Source organism: Mytilus trossulus, chromosome 7 (genome assembly GCF_036588685.1).
Source record: "Mytilus trossulus isolate FHL-02 chromosome 7, PNRI_Mtr1.1.1.hap1, whole genome shotgun sequence".
NCBI classification, from domain to species: Eukaryota; Metazoa; Mollusca; class Bivalvia; order Mytilida; family Mytilidae; genus Mytilus; species Mytilus trossulus.
Window position 1 is genome coordinate 76865669 of NC_086379.1, and position 25042 is coordinate 76890710.

Genomic DNA, 25042 nt, shown 5'->3' on the forward strand with positions numbered 1-25042 from the left:
TATTAAGTACCTTTTCAGACACTCCAGTTTGTTGTTATATCGTACAGTTGAATAAAGGTGTTTTGTTAGAAAGTCATAAATTGATTGAGAGAAAACAAATCCGGCTTACAAACTAAACCAAGTTGGGAATGGGGATGGGTAGGGTTTGGGTAAGCAAACTTTAAATCTAAGTTTGATCCAAAAGAAAAATATCAGTTCCAAGTCAGAAATGTTACAGTGTTCTGTTTATTGAAAAGAGGGACGAAAGATACCAAAGGGACAGTCAAACTTGAAAGCATATGATTTTATGCGTTTTTATGTACTTTCCTTTTTGAACTTTGCTTGGATTACGGTATTTTTGTCATTAGAGCTGTTCCACCTAAAATGTCCGTTTCAGTTCAATATTGATTTACTAGGGCTCGCTCTCGTTTATTTATCATTTCAACCTTTCTCGACAAGTGAAAAATATCTTCAGATCGTGTGAATATGTGGTAAAGAACCTACTAGTATATTAAAAAAAGAATATGTTAAAAGTTATTGTTAGTATGTTTAATTTTTAAAAGAATAGTTTAGAGTTTGGAATGGTATTTCAGCAGAATCATTACATACACATTTTGGTTTAGTATGAAGAAATCCATAGCAAGTGCTATCACAGAACAAGAAAGTTGCAACACAGAAGATGCAAATAGATGATCGATATTTTCCCTTTTGCTCACTGAACTAGAGTATAGACACCAAAGATGCAGTTATATCTGTTTAAGATTCCGATTGTAACAAAGCCATGTTTGTTACAAAAAAAGCCATGAACGTTGGAGATTTTAATTGTGAAAACTATTGCATGTGGTGACCTGAATTCTGAATTCTTTAAACCGGTGAAACGAACCAAATTAGATTAGTTTTTTTCAGTCAAACGATGTCGCTTCCCCATGATGTTTTATGTGGAATGAGTACATTTTTATCCTACTTCGAATCTATATGCCGTCTTTCATTTAATTCTTCAAATCATTTGTCATGTTTTAGTTAGCTTAAAAAACAAATTGATAGTTGAAAACATTTAAAAACAACACTACACCATTGGATGTTGGATGTGTACGGATTGATTGTTTAGTCTTAGATGCATGATTTTTATATTAGTTGTTAGTGGCTTTGAACTAGCTGTCAGATAACTGCGAATACTCTCAGATCTGTTCATTGTGTCTTTTTGTGTCGGGATGTATAAGTACCCGGCCACGGCCACTTGTATATTTGTCCATCTGATGAGTTTAGCCTTTTCCAAATGATTTTTACAGTTCGTTCTTATGTTGTACTATTATACTACTGTCCCAGGTTAGGGGGGGTTGGGATCTCGCTAACATGTTTAACCCCACCACATTATTTATGTATGTGCCTGGCCCAAGTCAGGAGCCTGAATTAGTGGTTGTCGTTTGTTTATGTGTTACATATTTGTTTTTCGTTCAATATTTTTTTCGATAAATAGGGCCGTAGTTTTCTCGTTTGAATTGTTTTACATTGTCTTATCGGACCTTTTAAAGCTGACCATGCGGTATGGGATTTGCTCATTGTTGATGGCCGTACTGTGACCTAAAGTTATTAATGTCTGTGTCAGTTTGGTCTTTTGTGGATAGTTTTCTCATTGGCAATCATACCACATCTTCTTTTTTAAATATATTCCAAGACTTTCAACATCAAACAATGGAATTCTCGTTCATATAAAATATCTTTATCATGGTTACATTTTTACTGACATCAGATCAGGTATGGGTATCCTACTGTTTATTTTATTTATAAACACACGGCTCTTATACATATCTTCTTATACTTCTTATCGCTCTCCTTTACATTTGAGTACCAATCTCCAAAAACTCTTCGAAACAAATTGATTTTATCAACATTGAATGAATTGTCGCTTAGACAACCAATTTATGGCTTAAATATATATTTCTAGGTCATATGATATTAAAATATGCCAAGAATTTGACACATTACAAAACAAAAAACTTGACATTTGATGTTTTAGCAAGTGAAAGCATGGATTCTCTTACTGTGAAATCCAGCTTTATTTTGAATTAAAAAATAGGCGAAAAATATCAAATGGTTATTCAAGTCAAGTTTGAAACAAACTGATAACATGGTAACATCCTCATGACGCCTAAAATTACCAATAGCCATAGTCGCCTTACACTCTTACTTAACGCATCCTTTATACTATATATATAATAATTTCAAAAGGAAAAATCAATTAAATATTAAACCGTTCATATACTTCATATGAGAAATGGAATTGATATGATATGTTCATGTTATCACGATCATGGATTTGATATAAATAAATTATTGTCATATATTTCACATCATTTACTCTATTTCTTTTGGGGATATACACATTATATCGTAGAGACATTTCTACTTCATATATTTTAGGTTATTGTGTCTAGGACCCTTTTTTTATTAATGGGTTTCATATAATTTCCTTTACTGTTCCATTTACAGTTTTGATTACTAGTTCTCCTAATTCCTGTGAACTTTTTCGTCCATATAAAGTTGCATGTCCTTTTCATAAACTTGTATGTAGAATGGAATTAAAATAGTTTAGGTTTTAGTTTGTACAAACCTAGAATATATTCAACCTGACTTAAATGATTTCGAGTAATGACTTGGTAAATCTGTTTTCCTATAAACATTTTATTCCTATAATAACTTACTTTCAGTAGTAAGAATCCTTTTATTGTTTCTTCTGATTAAGACGGCAATTAAATTTCTTTCTAGGCATTGCAAGCATTATCGATCATCTTTATTTACATTAAAGAAAGCCAATTAATGATCTGATAGCCGGTGGTAAATTTCATAGGAAAGATCCGATTTATATAGAAAGCGGAGGTTAACGTAATGGCGTGGTGACCTTGATACGATTCAATTACCGGGTATATAGTTCTTAATAGTCATCAAACTCCACGTGTCTGTAATTATCACAAAGAACTGTGTAAAATACATTTTGAATAAAGATACAGGGATGTAAAGTTAAGTGATTATATTTTATTAATCAATGTACAATGGGTGCAAGATAACTCTGCCGAATGTAACAAAAAAAATGAAATACCGTATAGCGGGTTATTTTCGCGGGGTGTAAATTTTCGCTTATTTTCGCGAATAGAACAAAATCGCCAAAATAAATTCCGCCAATTTAAAAGTGTACATGCAAAGGTATTGATAAAAGTTTCGAAACCGCCAAAATAATAACCGCAAAAATATTTCGTATACCTTATTCAATGAAAATCGCGAAAGTTTACACCCGCGAAAATAACCCGCTATACGGTAGTATCCTTTAAATATTTATATATCATTTTTTTCATAACATTTTATTTTGGAAAATAACATCCTTGTGTTTTTTTTAAAGAGTAGAAATATCTACATTTTGGTATTGTATTAAAAGATGATAATCTATAAATACATTGTAAAAAGAGTCCTTTTAAACATCTTAGTCATTTTTTAATATCAAACTCTGTGGCACATGTGGAGCAGGATCTTCATTTTACTATGTCTGTTCTTTTCTACGTTGAGTTTTGTAAACTATTGTTTTTCGTTTTGGTCTTTTTACTTTTTTTGCAAGACATTGTCAAGTTTTTTTCGACTTTTTTTATATCATTTTTTATGTTTTGTTTGTTTTTTTGTCCATGGATTTATGAGCTTTGAACAGCGGTATACTACTGTTGCCTTTATTTACAGACAACCCTGATTTGGCCTATTTGTGTTTTACTGTCAGCAAGGTAACTTCTTGTCTTTTTTTTTTATCTATATAATAAGTCCTCGGTACCTATTGGTTCCAAGAATTGTCTTCGTCTTGGATATATCTATTATGGAATATTTCTTTAAACATTGTGTGATACACACTCAAATGGAATTTGTTTTTCTATCTTCTCCATCCAATTAACTTACAATTAGTTCCCATTGAAAGAACAAATATATTGAATTACAAAGTTAAAATACGCTTTCTCGCGTATAGACTCATTCTGATTATAGTTTAAAATTAAGTCTCTTATTCAAAATTTATATGTAAGTAATGGTTTGCAAAATTTGCTTTAGATATCATATCCAATTAAATATTCAATTGATAAAACAAAGTGTTACCTGATAAACTTTTGCATCCTGCATGTTCATTTTTTTCGGCTGTCTATCTGCTGTACGCTATGTTATCCATCTTTCTTTGTCTTTTCATATTTACGTTCCTAGTTACATTCATCTTATGCATTTAATTCATGAACTTCATAGAAAATAAAACTATTACCAGTGTGTTTCACTCGGTATTATATTGTTACCCGGCTTTGTTTTCTCTCAATCTATCTATGAACAGCCATACACTAGTGTTGCCTTTATTCATTCTTGCATGACGATGGAAAAAAGTATGATTGTAAGTTCATGAGCAAAACGGGATTAAATACATGAATCTGCTAGAAGATGGAACAATTACCATTGTCATTCTTGTGTCAGGATAAACCAAAATTCTGATAGTGAGTGAACTGCAAGTATCTTCAAAGAACTTTTAACCCATTACAAATCTCTTAATCTTTGTGCAGTTTTGACTATACATGTTCTTCATTTTTAACGGTTAATGATTCAGCATTAATTAAAATGACTTAACTGCCAAAATGAGAATCTGATTTTATTTTTTTTTCCTTTCAGTAGAACCTTATTTAAGTATTTATCTATGATAAGATAAAATTTCAAAAAGAACAAAAATATGTTTGGCAGATTATCATAAGGTCGCCTATAATATACATTGAATATAGTATTTAATTGTAACTTAAATATGAGCAATGAGCAACTTAAAAGAACACTTCATCTTCAAGAATGATACGACCACACCATAAAGTCGTCTATAAGAAGATTCGATATCTTGTTGGTTGCCGTTTGTTAGCAGTCAAGATAGTCGAAAACCTCAATATAAATACGGTACGCGGATGTTAGAGATTAAAGTTTCTAACATAGATTTACTTCTGTTATAAATTAACGGACGTGTAGAAGTTGCAGTTTGTTAAGTTTAATTGTTCAATCTCGAACAAGTTGTATCGTTTAGGGTACCACATTGTACCAGTTGATATATATATTATACCTTACAAATTCTCTCATTGATGTATTATTTTGTTTTCTGTATATTTTAAGATAGAATAGTTGTAAATAGATTAAACTGTATATTTTGAAGTTGAGAATTTTTAAAGACTATAAAAGAGTATGTATCTAGAATAAGAATGGAAAGTATGTTGGTGCTAACCTTAATGTTCTTTCTATGAAAATTATTTTTTATCAAGGATTTTCAATTTTATTGGTCAAACTAGAGGCGGATTTAGGGGGGGGGGGGGGGGCAGAAGGCCCGTAAATACCATTCGTTTGATTAAAAAATTAATTGAACATCAAATTCTTAACAGTACAACATTGTTTCAAAATAGCATGTAATTCCATGAGGCAATGTAATTAACTAATAGTTATTTCTTGATGAAGAATCGATTTTCATTACACTTTGAACATTTTTATCTTCTTACGAAGATACTTTATGTTTCATGAAATTGAAAGATCGAATATTGTTATGCATTTGATCATACTTTTACTTTACGAATGGTTTACTAGGCAAAGGTATTTGGAAATCGACATCTACAAAAGTCACGTTGTCATGAAATACGCAAAAATAGATCCATCTAATCGAAATTGAAAATTATGCATCATCATTTGTAAGTACGATAGGTTCATATTCAAGGCTCAATAATATTGAAGCCTAAACAATGTTGAGATAATATTTTTTTTGCAGTTTTACACTAAATTGCAGAAGTTAAATGCCTAATGCCAGAAATGAAAAAAAAAACAAAAATACTGAGAGCAGTGGGGTGGGTGGGGATGGGGTGGAAGTGGCCTTGTCATATGTTAATCTTTACGTACAAAAGAGGGACGAAAGATACAATAAGGATATTCAAATGCATAGATCGAAAATTAACTGACAGCGCCATAGTTAAAAAAGAAAAACGGCAAGCAGACAAATAATAGTACACAAGACACCACACAGAAATCTGAAGACTAATCAAAATGAATTCAACCAATAAACTTGAGGTAATCTATATAATTTAAATTTCAGCTATGTAATCATGAATCCTGGAATGAAATAAAAAAAACGACCTTTAATTTGTTTAACGTTTTATGAATTTTTCTTATATTTGTAATTTTTAAAACAAATCTGTAAGACATGACAGGTTTCGGAATCAAAGTTCAAAGGTGAACTCATTCCCTAATCAAGCCATTTTCTTTATAAAAAAAAATTCTTGAGATATTGTACCCACGTGTTTTGAGGTTTACTCCATATGCATGTTGCTTTACATATGTATGTTCTCTTTCACCTGAATCCTTATTATAAATAAATATATTATTTGGAACAAAATAATGTTTCTAACAGTTATAACAACGATTTTGTTAATAACATGAAACATTAATATTCCCTTAGGAAAACATTGTCCTAAATCTTGTCGGTACAGTGTTCTTTTGTATTTCACAAGATCATGATTTCTCAGTAGAATATGGACTGAATTTTTTTTGAATTTTTTTTTGATTTTTTTTTTGGTTTTTTTTTGGGGTGGGGGGTATGTGTATGGTGTTTGTGTATGCCTGTCGCTGACATAAGGAAAGTGATTAGTTGTGTATGAACGTTTGAACTTATGTCGACCTCTTTGAAATTCAATATTTCTATAAAACAATATTCAGTTCAATGTTTCCTTTGATTAAGTAGGTCGAGTGAAACAATGAATTAAATGTACTAAATGAAAAACAAATGTTCAATTACTTTTTGAGATGCAATAACAAAATTAAATTGCAAGGAACGTCAATTTCATTTAACTTTGTTTGATCTGTAATGGATCACAACTGGAATAGGGCAATGACTTTTCTGTGACGACATCAATGATGCACTAAAAGTATTAAAAAAAAACTGTCTCCTCACTTTAATATTTATATCCAAACAAATTATATTTCTTTTGCTTTTATTAGTGCGTTGAAATTAGAAATTATTTTCAAATTTTGTTTACTGGTTTGTTATTAAATTTCTGTACTAAGACATGAATATGACAATTGATATCCATTTGTTTGATGTGTTTCAGCTTTTGATTTTGCCATTTCCGTTTAGAATTTTCCTCCGAATACGGTATTTTTGTTATTGTACATTTTTGTTAGTTATTTGTCATTGGACGTCATGCGAAAGCCATGAATCCGTCTAATTGGACATTTTTTCAAAAGGATTCTTTTTGATTCTGCATTCTGGCCGAATTTTAAAGTTGGTATTGCAAAATATCATTATCATATTAATAATGTGTAATTACTTCTATAGAATAAGAATAAGAATAAGAATAAGAATATTTTATTTCCAATTAAAGGGCCCTATAAAAAACTTTCATGACATTACATACAAGTACATATGATTAGACATAAATTAGAGACAAATAATATAAGAAAACAACATTGTTTAGTACTATTAAAAATGCTATAAAAGGCCAGGACAGAACCAGACAATACAATTTAGATCTTTAGAATATACCATTTAAAATCATATACCACTCAAAATATGTATATTTGTGGCTAATTTGCATTCATTATTTTCGAACTTCTCCTTATCTCTAGATTTTAAGATAAATACTTTCCTAAACATTTATACACATTTAAATTTTCTTGTGTAAATAGCCATAAAAACTTTGAAAAATTGTCTAACGATTGAAAATTATTACAATTTAGAGAAATTTCAGTAAAAAAATCATTTCTGTTATCAATATATAGTGGACATTCAGTAACAAAGTGTATCTCATCTTGAACTTTATTTAAAGTACAGTATAAACATTTTCTGAGTGTCCTATTCACATAAAGTTTGACATATCTATCAGTCTCAATCCTTAATGGATGAGCGCTTATTCTAATTTTACAGATTGATTGTCTCAATCTAAAATCTTTAAGATCCAAATATTTTTCAAAACAAAATAGAGTTTTAAAGGAAAAATAGGTAGTTAGTTTACCTTGATCTGATTGTAAAACTTTATTTCTATTTTCCTTCCAGAAATGAAGATAGTTTTTATATAGCTTATCTTTGATAAATTTTGTGAAAGAGTGGATACTGGTTTTTAAATTACATGTTTGTATGCCTAGCTTTTTTAAAATACAGTCTATATAATTTTTTTTAAATACAGTCTATATGATTTTAGATTTTAGGAGTTTTCCGATAGGAACTCCTATGTGCTACTTTATTTATGATGTTTTATAAATGATTATAACCTAGAATGGAAAATTAATATGCACTTCCATTTTATTCAACATTTATATGCCCCGGACTATTAAAAGTATGTACTGCCTGTCTCTTCACTTTGGGTCTTCCACAAAATTTAATTGCGCTGCTATCCATGTATATGTATATCCTTGTAAATAGATATCAAAGGTACCAGGATTATAATTTGAGGTGGGTTTCGTCTACATAAGAATCATCAGTGACGTTCAGATCAAAATAGATATATAGCCACACAAGTACAAAGTTGAGGAGCATTGAGGACCCAAAATTCCTACAAGTTGTGACAAATACGGCTAAGGTAATATAATCTTGGAATAAGGAAATCCTTAGTTTTTTCGAAAAATTCAAAGGTTTGTAACAGGAAACTTATTCATATTACCATAAAATTGATGTGCATATCAAAACCAAAGTGCTGACTACTGGGCTGATGATACCCTCGGGACAAAACGTCCACCAGCGGAGGCATCGACCCAGTGGTGTAAATAGTTATCAAAGGTACCAGGATTATAATTTGATACGCCAGACTCGCGAATCAAAGTTATCTCTCTATGAGATGAAAAATATATGTCATATCTGGTGACAAGAACGTAAACAAAACAAAATAGGACTTGCCGCTGGAATAGACCACCTTTTCAGGCTTGAAAAGGGGAAGAAATATACCAGAGTGACAGTTAAACTCATAAATCGAAAATGAAATGATAACGCCTGGCTAAAAATAAAAGAAGACAAACAGACAAACTATAGAACACATAACACAACACGTGACATCCGTCGAGTTGCTTATGTTATAGCAAATCAGGTAAAAAGCCTAATTCGGTAAGTCACATCCATAAAAGGTAAGGGGATTGTAGTTACGACGTAAGGAACATATCCGATATCATTTGTGAAACGGTTATTCTATAACGATCAACCAGCTCGTGATGTATTCCACTCTTAACACGAAACCAAACAATATGGGAAAAGTAACATTTTTACCTACGCAATATCTGAAAAAGTTATACATCTTCAAATCTAAATTATAAGAAATTGAATTTTAAATTTAATAGATAGTAAAAACAGAACATTCGATATGATATGATAAATTAGATAACAAATATCTGAGAAGGTGATATAGCAAATTGTTACCTCTCGAATGACATTGTCAACCTTGGCTTCGTGTCAGTTTACAATTTTTTCTCGGGGTTACAATCTGCTCTATCACCCTTTTTTCGTTGCGTTATCTATATATACTATATCATGGTTAAATACTTTAATTAAAAAAAAATGACACAGGTTATGTTCTTCTATTATATGTTATGACGGTATGATACTAAACCCCTAACGGGAAGGATTCTGCCTGATGGTCACATGATGAAATCATAATCTTTCAGTCAGTCTAATTGAAGTCTGGAGCTGGCATGTCAGTTCAGTGCTAGTAGTCTGTTGTTATTTATGTATTCTTGTGATTTTGTTTATTTTCTTTGGTTACATCTTCTGACATCAGACTCAGATTTCCTGAACTGAATTTTAATGTGCGTATTGTTATGCGTTTACTTTGCTATATTGGCTAGAGATATAGGGGGAAGGTTGAGATATCACAAATATGTTAAACCACGCCGCATTTTTGCGCCTGTCCCAAGTCAGGAGCTTCTGGCCTTTGTTAGTCTTGTATTATTTTTAATTTTATTTTATTTTGTACAGTTTGGAAATTAGTATGGCGTTCATTACCACTGAACTAGTATATATTTGTTTAGGAGCCAGCTGAAGGACGCCTGCGGATGCGGGAATTTCTCGCTACATTGAAAACCTGTTGGTGACTTTTTGCTGTTGTTTTTTTTCTATGGACGATTTGTTGTCTCTTTGATACATTCCCCATTTCCATTCTCAATTTTATCTAATACCCTCTATGGAGACGCTTCATCAAATGTGCACTTTATCAGATAGTTGTTATGTTCAAGACATCATTGTTTATTACTTTGAGTTTGAAACTTGTATGATAGTAATTACAGAACATTCAATACAATAGATTAATTGATACAAAGCTGTGAGAGTGATAAAGAAGATCGTTACCCTCGAAAAACAATCTTCTCTATCGTCCAAGAGCTATGTGTTTTGTAAATAATGTTTAGCGTACTGGATAACCACCGTTTAAATCGTATTGTGTATATTAAGGCGATTGTAGTTTACCAATGGTCAAATCTCGTAAGCCAATTAGGAAGAGAAAATTCAAGAAAACAAACACATGACTTACTTTTTAGTGTTGTCAGCTGTTGTCAATTGACCACTGCACCGAATTTTTAACTTATTTTATGTTTGACAATTTAGTGCAATACTTGTTTAGTTTCCTAGATTTATTTTCATGGTAAAGCTCAAGTATTCCACGGCGTTACATCGTTCCCGTTTTTTGCATTATCTTGAGGTTTTTTTTCACATGTTCACAACTTTTGAAATATCTGGAATAATTACACTCTAAGCACACTATTTTCGAGCATACTGCATATAGCTTGATATTTTTCCAAAATGTAATTGGTTTTTTTTCTGTTTCATTAAAAGAGAGATAATTCTGATAAAAAAAATCTAATTTTGGATTAACAAACTTGATTCCGTCAGACTGACTACTGTTTTACACTAAACTTTCCAAACGAGACAGAAAAAAAAATCAATAAAATTCTAATAGACAAAATCATCTACGGACAAGTTTTATTGCTGGAATTAACGGCTTAGTTTATGAACATTGTCATGTAGTGTACACTATAAATTTACGTATAAATAGTAAATATACATGTTAATCATGTCAGAACCTAGCAGTGGTAGTTTATGGATGTTATTTTTCTTAAAATTGTCGTCTACCAGCACCAATACCTACCTTATGGTGGTGATATAAGCAATAATGTCAATTCTAACATGACGTCCTTCAAACGCTTTGAGTACACACCCGTGGTAAAATATGAATATATGGCATTGGCTGTTCCGATCGTACTCCAAGGTCGTATGTATTTATAAATGAAGTACCCGACGTCATAGAATGATGACGTTATAATTTAAGCATTTTACGGGAAAATACACGCTTCGCGATCTGATACCTAAAATCATCACAACAAGGAAACGTAAACAAACGATGCTAAAATGCGGTATAAGCCCATTATTTTTTATACATAGAAGACATATAAGTAAATTATCATTAAAATTCTTCCAAATCTATCTAAATAAGTTTTTTAAATAGTTTGAGCATGTCACTTATTCTGTTTGCTCCGTTCTTTTACGCCAATCTAAAAGTGCGTTAGTTTATGGGAACGGCAAATAATGGCCTTCACCTAGAGCGCTTCGATCCAAAAAAATTGACGTATTTGTCCTGTTAGAATCGAAATAATTCATGCGGGCTTGAATATATCTAGATTTTACCACGGGTTGTCCCTTTATGCCGATATTTTACCTATCGCTATCGCTCAGGGTAAAATATTTGTCATAAAGGGCCAACCCGTGGTAAAATAACGATATATTCAAGCCACCATGAAATATTTCTTAATTAACTTGTCCGTTCCTGCTGCTGTAAAATTGTAAATACTTTTAACCCCTTCCCATTCACACCGGTACAGCTTACCGGTGAAGCCAATTTCAAGATTTTTTGGGGCATTTAGACTTGTTCCATAGCCATTTGCTGACGTACAGATGTGGTTAAGGGCTCAAATTAATCCTCAGATAACCAGCAATGCGATTTAATGTGCAGCAAACCTCTATCATTATTAGTTAACAAATAAGTCGCCTCTTACTGATGTGTGATTCTTCTGTAAAAACCATTAAATTTTCTTCGAATTTTGAGGAAAATTTTCAAAAAGAATGGCAAAGAAAACTGCTATTTTAAGAAGATTTTTTTCAATAACTGTTCAGTGAGTTTTTCAATAATAGTATTACACTGATAGTTCTAACTTGCACACTAGTTGCAAATGTAATTTTTAGAGTAGAAGCGCTCTCACAAACTTGAAATATGCTAAAATTCCGAAGTCATTTCTTATATTATATTATGAGAAAAGAGACAAAAACCACTTAAATATTCTAAAAAAAAATTTGCAAAGTTGAAATAGATGTAACAAAACATGGTTTCGTAAGTGTTGCGGTATGATAAAGTTGAAAACACTTTTGTTTGAACTAAGGAACATGTATATTTCTATGAAAAAATGGCATTGTAAAGAGTGGATTCCTCCTAGGTTTGCGTAAAAATCATGCATTTGGCAACAAATGATTTATCATCTGAGCACATAATTCCAAAAGGAAAACAAACTGGGTGAGAATCTTTATATTATTATTTTTTTTTTTTAATTTCTTCCATAGTAGAAGACTTAAGTACTTAAATTTCAATAAATTCAATACAATGCCAGTGGCGCAGGGGTACGATGATCTATTCCAATGCGCTAAGATTGAGGGTTCGAATCTCACTGCCGGAGTTGGAAAAATAATTTCCTGTATTAAATGTAACTTAACTTAACTTTACTTTCAATTTCAAAAAGAAAACCTACGAAATTTTTTTCAAAGAATGTGTGTGCCAAATTGCCCCCCCTTTTTTACCCCCTTGGCTCCATCGGGCTCGGTCAAGGGTGTCCCAGATCAAGCTAGCATTGGTAATTCAATGAATTTTCACTTGTAAAAACAAAGTTTAAGTTGCTGATTGATTGAACACGAATTAGACCAATAACTAGGGTCCAAGTTTGAAATCGGACAAAATGGTGTCTAAAATCAGTTATTTTGAATGTGACGGACATCTATATTGCAAGGCTTATAGCACATTATGCGTCTATTTATTCCACTATGATAACTTTTATGGCTTCAACAGACTCGAGGCATTGTGTTTCCACCAAAACCTGACCCTATTAGCCCACCAATATGTCTCTGCATGACTTTTTATTCAAGGATTTCGTATTTTTTCACTTTTTCGACAACAGTCGCGTGACTTTTGGAAATAAAGCACGTGACCAAAAAATGACGAATTTTCTACACACTTAATTTTCTGAAATATTTTACTAATTATCTTTCATTTGAGCCCGACATGACATGTGTATGACCATTGATGCGAATACAGTATTCATTTAAACTTCGATAGTGTCTTTTCGATAAGTAAAGGCCTAAAATGCCTGAATGGGAAGGAGTTAACAATAGAAAACAGTACATTAGCGACTAAAAAGTTACAGGAATGGTGCAATTACAAAAAACATACAAACTACTGCGTAAAACTCAAGGTATACGTGGCAAATTAAAGCGAATGGAGTTAATTGATGTTCCGATTTCATTAATCTATTGGGAACATACAAATTAAATTAGTGGAAATTCATAAACTCCAAAAGGATCCAGACAAGTTGCGTCGTCATACCAATTCAATTTCAATTTCAAGTCATAAATATAGTGAAATATAAGATTTTTTATTAAAATTATATATAGCCGTGCAAGATAGGCGGAAAAAGTTTTTTCTATCATTACACTAGAATTGAAATATATTTTGCACCAAAATATATGTGATAAAACATTTTGTTTTAACATTTTTTGGTACAAATGGTCGACAAAGCGACACAATTTTAAAATAACAGCCAAACTGTTGACTAATAAAAAAAAAAATCAAACACAATGAAAATACACACAAACAAAAGAACAGATAACCAAAAATATTGTCTTTCATTTTTTGCTAATGTGCTTTGTCTGTAAGTCTTTTTGTATTTCTTTGTTACATATCTGTTTGGTCTTATAGGTGATTCAGATAAAACGCTTTTTGTTTTGTCCACATGTCGTTTTCATTATAATGAAATTTTATACGATTGTTTAACAAGTAATAGGTTAATCTTTCTACAAAATCATTCAGTAATGATCCAAATGCTAGGGAAATAACAATTGCAGGAAAATAGAACAGAAGTAGCATATATGATTTGATGATGTTCTAGGTACAGATAATAAATTTCAAAAGTATAGGTTATCTAACAGTTTCAAAATTTTAAATTTTAAAAAATTCCATTGGTAACAGTAAATATTACAATATCAAAAAAAAAAATAAATGAGTTGCATACGAATGACTTGTGGACCTTAAATAAACCTTATGGTTGAATACATGGACTCACACAAAAATTATGAAATACTACAAAGACTGAAGGTCGTACGTCTCTTTTAGTTCGTCTACTATGACATATAGATGTACGTAAACAGGGGTAATTGCTTTCGAGTTTTATTTTTTAAATTGAGAAAGGAAATGGGGAATGTGTCAAAGCATAGATGTAATTACATCTATGGTCAAAGCGACCACAAACTCGACCATAGAGTAGACAACAGCCGAAGACCAACAATGGGTCTTCAATGTAACGAGAAACTCACGCATCCGTAGGTGTCCTTCAGCTGGCCCCTTAAAAAATGCTAGTAAAAAAACTATACACTTAAGCTGCACCTATTAACCTAAACTTTGGGCAGAAAATTAGCTTATAAATGTTTTGATTTTTTTTGTTGGTATAATAATTTTACAAGATGATTATTCATGGTCATATCTGTATGTAGTTGTTACAATAAATATTGTAGTGTTAAAAAACCGGAAATCATCAATGAGAACAGACGATGCAAAATCAATTTAAAACTCTAAATAATCATTGCATTTAAGAATTGACTGCTTCTTTTTGTAAATTTATTGGGGTCTAAAAGCGTTGACCGAAGTACATTTTGTATGAAGCGCGGAAGCGCTTCATACTAAAAATGTGCGCACGGTCAACGCTTTTACAACCCTATAAAGTTACAAAAAGAAGCATTCAATACTTATAATTACATTTTTTAGCTATGATCATGAAAATACGAATTTTATAAATTTTGTATATTATTCACCTGTGCACTTTATTGTGGGACCACGTGCTATCATGAATGAAAAGTTTTATTGAGTGATGCAATTGCTTACGGAACAACAAGTGATGTGTCGTTAGCCAATCAAAATAAAGTATTATAATGAAACATACGTCTAATGTAATTATTATAGTAATAATTGTAATGTTGTGTATAAGTCATGTGGATTAAGTCACGTGATGTTGTCAAATTAAGACGCAAAACAATATTAATAAATAGGAATTACGATATATCTATTTTAGTTTATATGGGGAATTCCTATGTCAATTGTTAGCATTTTTGTCGCGGTGTGTCTGTATACTTTATTTTAATCAGCATATACATAACGTTTCCGGGTTGTGGCTATAAATAGTTACACGACATAAAACTAATGAATTAGAAAGAAGGAGTGGCTAAGGATTATTCAGACTATAAAAGTAAAATACCGGTAAAATTGCACGTAACTTGAGGGGAACTGACACTGGAAAGAAACCCGACAATATTATAGGGATAAAGCAGACTAGTCGATTGTTAAAATGTATGTTATGTAAAATTACCATATTTTACAGGTCGTGATTGTGCAAACTATTACTATATATTTAGTGAGACTGGCATAACCATTGTACATCTATGATAAGTTAGTATTTGTACAATCAAGAATAATATTTCTTTTATATTTTAATGCATGTTTTCATATTGAATGGGTTGAATATTAAAAAATATGTAAACATGTTGAAGAACACTTCATTGGCACTTTTTCAAAATTTGTGGAGGTTTTTTTCATTTTTATCTGTAATGATTTAATTCTTATCGACACGATATTAAGATATTAGTATTTTTAATACGATTTGCGGTCAAATATTGGTATCACGTCGTCTTCGTCGACGTCAGCGTCGTCCGAAGACATTTTGTTTCCGAGAAATAATTAAGTATAAGTAAATCGAAATCTATGAGATTTAAACACAATGTTTATAACCACAAAAGAAAGCTTGGGAATTGATTTTAGGGGTAATGATCCGAACAGGTTAGGAATTTTGGGCCAAAAAGTGGCCTAAATAAGCATTTTTCTAGTTGCCAGCCAATAACTTGTGAAACGGTGTATGGATCTTTCTGAAATTATATCATAATTTTTCATACCACAAAGGGATGGTTAGGACTGGCTTTGAGGGTTATGGATCAAATCGTTTAAGAGTAAGGGGCAAAAAAGGGAAAACATGAGTTTCCTGGTTAAAGGATAAATATTAAGTACAATGTTATGCTTGAATTATCTCGCTTACACTGCTTTTAAATCATGTATAAAGAAATGTTGAATTGTCTTGAGGTGAATAGCTGTCCATTTATTATATGTCAGTGCGTAAAATTAAAAAAAAATTGTCTTATATTGATCATTTTAGAAGTTACTATAAAAATGCTGATTAATGTATATTAATTTTAGCCTTAATTATGGATGTCATTTTCTTTTTTACGACTTTTATGATGTATTTAAATGGGTAATTATAGTAGCAAAAAACATTTGAAATTTCAATTGAGATAATGAACATATTTTGAGTGAAAGATTTGTATATTCTAAAAAAGGGGGAAGGTGAAAAAAAATTGGGGGGGGGGGTAAAAAGAAATTGGGGGACAGTTTTTTCTCCTCAAGATTTCAGAGTTTATAAAGGAAATTTCTTCAAATATTTTTGTTTGTTTGCCAAAAGAAATATTTGAATGCATGTTTTCATATTGTGTGGGTTGAGTATTAAAAGATATGTTAACATGATGTTCCAGAACACAACGCACTTAATTGGCGCTTTTCAAAAATATTTCATTTTTGTTGTTGTTTTTTTAATATCTGTAATTATTTAATTTATCTGATGTGCTCTCATCGGCACGATATTACAAAAATAATAGTTTTATACGAGCGCTAAAAAAATTGCGGTCGTATATTGTATCACGACACCTTCGTCGCCGGCATCAGCTTCGTCCGAAGACATTTTGTTTCCGGAAAATAACTAAAGTTTTAGTATATATATATGAAATTTAAACAGAAGGTTTATGACCACAAAAGGTTGGTAGGGGTAAATTTCATAAATTCCAAGGAGAGGAAAAAGCTACGACAATGACATCAGAAAATATCATATGTTCATTTACAAAATGTGATCAAGGATATGGCATACAACCATGTGCAGCTAGAGTCGATGTAAGGGGATTTCATGTTCCTAAATCAAAAAGAAAAGGTATGTGTATTGTGCAAGTCCTTTTAAAATAAATTTCAATTATTTTTCTAAGGGTTTCTATATCAGACATTTTATACATTTTCTAAAAACATTCTTGTGGGTCTCACATGACTATAGTACTTGCTGTTATAATGATAATTGACTGTTTACAAAAATTTGAAGTTTTCGAAACACTATTGTAGTAGATTACCAAAGCTGTATTAGCATTATCTGTCTGTGTATTGTGCAAGTCCTTTTAAAATAAATTTCAATTATTTTTCTAAGGGTTTCTATATCAGACATTTTATACATTTTCTAAAAACATTCTTGTGGGTCTCACATGACTATAGTACCTGCTGTCATAATAATAATTGACTGTTTACAAAAATTTGAAGTTTTCGAAACACTATTGTAGTAGATTACCATAGCTGTATTAGCATTATCTGTCGGAATTTTGGGTTTTCAATCTCATAGCTGTTCAACTCCGTACTTCATTTGTCCTTTTTACTTTTATTTTATTCTTGCGTCACTTATTAAGGAAACCTGTGTCTGGCATACAAAAGCCTGGTAACGTTGATGATTTTAAAAACAACAAACAGTATATTTATAAGCAAGTTTAGGTATAACCCGAATAATTCAGTCGTTATATTTCGCTGATCTACGAAGGCTACATTGGGAGAAAATCAGACACGGAAAGGGCTTGAATTATTCGAGTTAGTTTAGGTAAGAAAATATTAAAATATTTCGTTGTGTTAAAGTCCAGAGACTACTGGACAAAAAACATAAAGGTATGTAAAATGGTATAAGCGCCCTTCAAAGCAGAAATGATAAAGGCGACATGTTATATATGTTCCGGACCATATGAGTATTTGGACCATACGCGTATGGTCATGACCATATGCGTATACTCATATGGTCCGACCATACGCGTATGGTCCGACCGTACGCGTATGGTCGGACCATATAAGTATTATACTCGTTTGGTTATTAACGGGCCGGACCATATGAGTATTTGGACCATATAGGTATTTTTTCAAATATACAATAGAAATAATACAATAAACTTTATCTTAAAAACAAATGTGTTTACAAAAAAAAATGTATTAATTTTACATGTCAAAAGCTACATAAACATTAAATATTGATGCCACAGTCAGTTGATCTTAGTTTTCAGCGCTGATTGTATTCATGTATGCTTTTGTACACTTAGAATGACATGCACACGGTACCATACATGTAGCTTTTCTGTAACTGCTTGTTTTGGCTGCGTGCAGTGATATCGACTCGGACAATTCGTGAGGTGTCTTTTTTTGAGAAACTCTAGATCTCCAATATCGTAAAATGAATATCACAGATCAATTTAAATCAAGGCAGTGGCTATTTCATGGCTCTTAAATGCTAGTTTACCGTCTTATAATTAAGATTAAATAGAAGTATAGAAAAAAAAATAGAAAAAAATAAAGAAACATACACTTTTAATATTTTACTTTTCAAAAATGTTTTAAAAAATATCACGATCTATAAAAAATATCATGATCCTTGTCGGTGATGTCACCTACTTTAAACAATAAAATTCCTTGTACAATATGTTTATTTAATTTTGGCATATTTTTATAATTGTACTTACAAATAGTAAGTAAATTTAATATTAACTGTGTGAAACTGTTTTTTTTAAATAAGTTTTTTTAATATATATAATAAAATGACATTTTAGTGACGTATAATAACCAGAAGGGTCACACCTAATGAAGAGTTTAAAAGTATACGTGTTGATTACCCGACCATACGCGTACGGTCCGACCATACGCGTATGGTCGGACCATATGAGTATATACCCATATGGTCATGACCATACGCGTATGGTCCAGATACTCATATGGTGCGGAACATATATATAAAGATATTATTTTAAGACTTAAAACACTTATTTCATTCAAGTTTTTTTCTGAAGGAATGGTGGTAGATTGGACAGATGATGGTTCTGCGTCCCTCCATATGACGTGTTGGCAGAGAGTGTGTGACCTTGCTCAGGGTAACACTCCAAATATTAAGTTATGCAAGAAAGAAAAAGACTTGATATACGAAGCAGAACAAACAGCAGAGTTTCATGATTCAGAAGAATGCTTCCAGAAAGAGGCTTCACGTATCGCTGCATTGTTAAGAGATTCAGCTTATTGCATAGGTTTCACAGGTAAAAAAATATGTTTATTTAGTTAGCATCCCCTTTAATGTGGGAGGAGGTAAAACACTTTCACCAGCCTTATTGTTTAGAAACAATTCGGTATGAATATAGATTTGACAATGTTCGTCTATATTTATCAAGGCATCAACGCTGCAAACGATATCAAAGGAAATTCAAAAAGCATTCCAAAGTCATTTTGCTTTTATCTAAATTTTCTTAATCTACTTATAAAGTCAGCAATATTTTGGATCCATGGATGGATTAACCATTCGCAAAATCTCAAAGTTACAATGCAATTTCATTTTTATCAGTATATATATATATATTTGTGTGTTATCCGTTGTATAATACGAAGACATGTAAACGAAGGATTATATGTCATTTTTGTATGTTCTTTTTATTTTTTCTATCTCTTTTTGCATTTGCATTTTTTACTGGGTCGATGCCACTGCTGGTGGAGTTTTTTTTGCCGACGGTATCACCAACCAAGTAGTCAGTACTTCTGTGTTGACATGATTTTTCAATGATATGGTCAAAACTATGAATTTTTAATTTTGGAAAAGCAAAGGCTTTTCTACTTCAGGAACAGATAACCTTAACGGTATTGTATTGTAGACAAAATGTGCGTCTGGCGGAAATATAAAATTTCAATCCTGGTATCTATGATGAGTATATTCATGGCTACATTTTATTTAAAAACGTTCAAAATCGCAAATAAAGTTCGATTGTGATTATGTTTTAGGTGCTGGAATTTCAACTGCCGCTGGCATTGGGGATTATCGAGGCATACATGGTCAGTGGACCAACAATGATAAAACTAAAGAATATGGTAATTATGGTTATTGTATATTACTTTAGTTTGATTGACCACTGGAAACAAGTTTGTACGAAACCCGTTCTAGAAGATGTTTTAGAACGAAAAGTATAGCAATGATATACTTGATATGGTAGATTTGATCAAGTTTGTATCGTAATATTCCTGTTTTCTTTTTTTCAAAAAAAGACTTCTAATGAGCAGGCCCTCATTTCTATGAACGTGGAAAAGAGATGCCAACCGGTATCACAATATTTACAATTAAGACAGTCTGGTTTGGACTTTTATTTTTCTTTCTATTTTTCAATTTAATTCAAATAAGATAATACATAATAAATGTATTTCACAATATTAAGTCGCACTACATTGATGAGCAATGTTATAACTGAGAAAAGTCAATCATTCGAAATTTCGTAAAGTCAGATATTTGAAAGGTGCATTTTGTCTTGATTTTCATCAAAGTCGATTTCCCCCAAAAAACCTACAACTGTTAGATTTATCGTAAGTTCACTGATTTGTTCGTCTTTAAATAAAGGAAGTTGATTTATAACGTGTCCCAAAAGTGTTCTAGTTTCAATGTTGTTTTACAGTTCGTTAGGTATTAAAAATAAAGAAAACACTACTACCAAATTTGTCACAAAAGGGAGGAAGGTAGTATAATGGTGAAATATCAAATTGTAAAATTATTATTTACCATCCTGCTTACGAAAGCTGTCACGAAATTGATTATGGTTTTTCGTTGCTACTCTTTTTTGGTGCTCTAACAGTCAGCCTTAAATTTATGATAGAACCTCATGTATTTGGTTTATACTCTAGGTCCTGCATCAGCTAGTTTCGGGCTAACCTTACATTCCAAGAGAGACCATCTTCTTCCAACATATACCCATGAAGCTATTTATAAATTAATGGACATGGGTTTAATCAACTATTTGATAAGTCAGAACACTGATGGACTTCACAAGTTGTCTGGAATTCCATCGGACAAAATATCAGAACTACATGGAAATGGTTATGAAGAAAAATGTGATACATGTGGATCGAGGCGTATGCAAAGTAAATCAACAGATCAACATCTGAGAGTACCTCCTCAAGAATGTTGTAGGTGTGGCTGTGATCACAGAAATACGTGCGAAATTCCGGTAGGTTAATTTACATGCATAAGTAAAACCATTGCACCTCTCTTAAATTTTCTCTGTTTGTTTAATAGTATGCTCTCATAAAAATAAAACTGTAGACACGCAAAATGAATTGACTACTGTAAAGACTTTTTAACTCACCTGGCCCAAAGGGCCAAGTGAGCTTTTCCCATCACTTTGCGTCCAGCGTCGTCCTGCGTCGTCCTGCGTCGTTAACTTTTACAAAAATCTTCTCCTCTGAAACTACTGGACCAAATTAATCCAAACTTGGCCACAATCATCATTGGGGTATCTAGTTTAAACAATGTGTCCGGTGACCCGGCAAACCAACCAAGATGGCCGCCATAACTAAAAATAGAACATAGGGTTGAAATGCAGTTTTTGGCTTATAACTCAAAAACCAAAGCATTTAGAGCAAATCTGACGTGAGTAAAATTGTTTATCAGGTTAAGATCTATCTGCCCTGAAATTTTCAGATGAATCGGACAACCCGTTGTTGGGTTGCTGCCCCTAAATTGGTAATTTTAAGGAAATTTTACTGTTTTTGGTTATTATCTTGATATTATTATAGATAGAGATAAACCATAAAACAGCAATAATGTTCAGCAAAGTAAGATTTACAAATAAGTCAACATGACCGAAATGATCAGTTCATCCCTTTAGGAGTTATTGCCCTTTATAGTCAATTTTTAACCATTTTTCGTAAATCTTAGTAATCTTTCACAAAAATCTTCTCCTCTGAAACTACTGGGCCAAATTAATCCAAACTTGGCCACAATCATCTTTGGGGTAAATAATATAAAAAAATGTGTCTGGTGACCAGGTCATCCAACCAAGATGGCTGCCATGGCTAAAACTAGAACATAGGGGTAAAATGCAGTTTTTGGCTCATAACAAAAAACCAAAGCGTTTAGAGCAAATCTGACATGGGTAAAATTGTTTATAAGTCAAAATCTATCTGCCCTGACATTTTCAGATGAATCGGACAACCGGTTGTTGGGTTGCTGCCCCTAAATTGGTAATTTTAAGGAAATTTTACTGTTTTGGGTTATTATCTTGAATATTATTATAGATAAAGATAAACTGTAAACAGCAATAATGTACAGCAAAGTAAGATTTACAAATAAGTCAACATGACTGAAATGGTCAATTGACCCCCTAAGGAGTTAAAGTCCTTTATAGTCAATTTTTAACATTTTTTATAAAATTTGTAAATTTTTACTAACATTTTCCACTGAAACTACTGGGCCAAGTTCATTATAGATAGAGATAACTGTAAGCAGCAAGAATGTTCAGTAAAGTAAGACGTACAAACACATCACCATCACCAAAACACAATTTTGTCATGAATCCATCTGCTTCCTTTGTTTAATATTCACATAGAGCAAGGTGAGCGACACAGGCTCTTTGGGGCTTCTAGTTTGTTATTATCAACATTTGTTTATAAGGATATTTTTTTATAAACTGCATAATTCCATGAATCATTAAATGCATAATTGTATGAGTCATTAGCTGCACAATTGTATAAATCATTCAATATAAAATTGTATGAATCATCTACTTCATAATGATATGAATCATTCAATGCATAATTCTATGAATCATTAAATACATAATACTATGAATCATTAAATGCATAACCTATGAATCATTAAATACATAATTCTATGAATCATTAAATGCATAACCTATGAATCATTAAATACATAATTCTATGAATCATTAAATGCATTACATATGAATCATTAAATGCATAACCTATGAATCATTAAATGCATAAAATATGAATCATTAAATGTATAACATATGAATCATTAAATGCATAATTCTGTAAATCATTAAATGCATAACCTATGAATCATTAAATGCATAAAATATTAATCATTAAATGCATAATTCTATGAATCATTAAATGCATAATTCTATGAATCATTAAATGCAAAATTCTATGAATCATTAAATGCATAATTCTATGAATCATTAAATGCATAACATATGAATCATTAAATGCATAATTCTATGAATCATTAAATGCATAACCTATGAATCATTAAATACATAATTCTATGAATCATTAAATGCATAACACATGAATCATTAAATGCATAACCTATGAATCATTAAATGCATAATTCTATGTATCATTAAATGCATAATTCTATGAATCATTAAATGCATAACATATGAATCATAAAATGCATAATTCTATGAATCATTAAATGCATAATTCTATGAATCATTAAATGCATAATTCTATGAATCATTAAATGCATAATTCTATGAATCATTAAATGCATAACATATGAATCATAAAATGCATAATTCTATGAATCATTAAATGCATAATTCTATGAATCATTAAATGCATAACATATGAATCATAAAATGCATAATTCTATGAATCATTAAATGCATAACATATGAATCATTAAATGCATAACATATGAATCATAAAATGCATAATTATATGATTGTATGATTCATTGATTTGCACCTGACAACACTATATACATTTATGAATTAAAAAAAACTATTTTATTTAGGGTTGTAATGGGTACATGATGAACACAATTATCAATTTTGGAGATATCCTTGAGGAATTTGTTTACTCGTCTGCTAAAGAAAATGGTGAAAAGGCTGATGTTGTTATTTGCCTTGGAACAACATTGCTAGTTTCACCAGCTGATGAACTAGTTACACTCGGCAAGAAACCAAATAGACTCGTCATTTGTAACAGGTGACTGCTTTGTATTTGATCAAGATTCTTAATCTTTAATATGTTTTAAGGTCAGATGGTCGACCTTATATTCACTTTGATATAGAGTGCAGTTTATTTTAATGACTTTTTGACCAGACAGACATATTTGTTTTATGTCTTCTTATTTTTACAATATTTTCAATTTTTTTCCTTCACTGGTCTTCACTTCGTTAAATAAAAAAGAAAATATTATTTCCGTTATTACAGCACTATACATACCTTGTTTTCGCAATATATCACTTAAAGACAATGTTGATATTCTGTGCAGCCCCCTTTGGTTTTTTGGGGTTTTTTTAAACAATAGGGAATAGCTTGGTTCAGACTAAACATGCACTTATAGAATAAGATTTACATTGAAATATTACGATATAAGTTCTAGTGTACTTTTCAGACAATCAACCCCTTATGATTACTATTGCACTCAAATAGATGAACGTGGAGAACAGATGGGATCTCGGGTGTATGGTGACTGTGATCGTCTGATGAAACTGGTCATGAGGTTTATCTTAGGTGAAGACCCTACCAAGGAATGGGAAGATGGCCGAGATCAAAGAGTTGCATTATATGATATGACTAGAACATAGAAACTTAGGTGATATTCATCGTACATGGGTTCAATGATCATATTAAAGATGATAAAATCTGTTCATGATTTGTATTCTAAAGCACAGTTTACTTTTTTGGATATGTGTATTCAAATGCTGTTCAGTTGCATAATTTCTATGAATCATTAAATGCATAATTGTATGAATCATTAGCTGCATATTTGTATGAATCATGATTGGACTGCATAATTGTATGAATCATTCAATGCATGATTATATGAATTATTCACTACATAACAGTATGAATCATTCACTGCA

At 31.4% G+C, this 25042-nt stretch overlaps 1 protein-coding gene across 1 annotated transcript; it reads left to right on the top strand.

Annotated features, from left to right (window-relative positions):
- Positions 1 to 17160: 17160 nt before the first annotated feature.
- LOC134726683 (NAD-dependent protein deacylase sirtuin-6-like) lies at positions 17161 to 24775 on the top strand. The gene is made up of 6 exons (XM_063591097.1): positions 17161 to 17310; positions 19241 to 19480; positions 20214 to 20300; positions 21102 to 21424; positions 23965 to 24158; positions 24571 to 24775. Exons 1-6 carry the CDS (start codon positions 17193 to 17195, stop codon positions 24761 to 24763), a joined length of 1155 nt encoding a protein of 384 aa, XP_063447167.1. The 5' UTR covers positions 17161 to 17192; the 3' UTR covers positions 24764 to 24775.
- Positions 24776 to 25042: the final 267 nt, after the last annotated feature.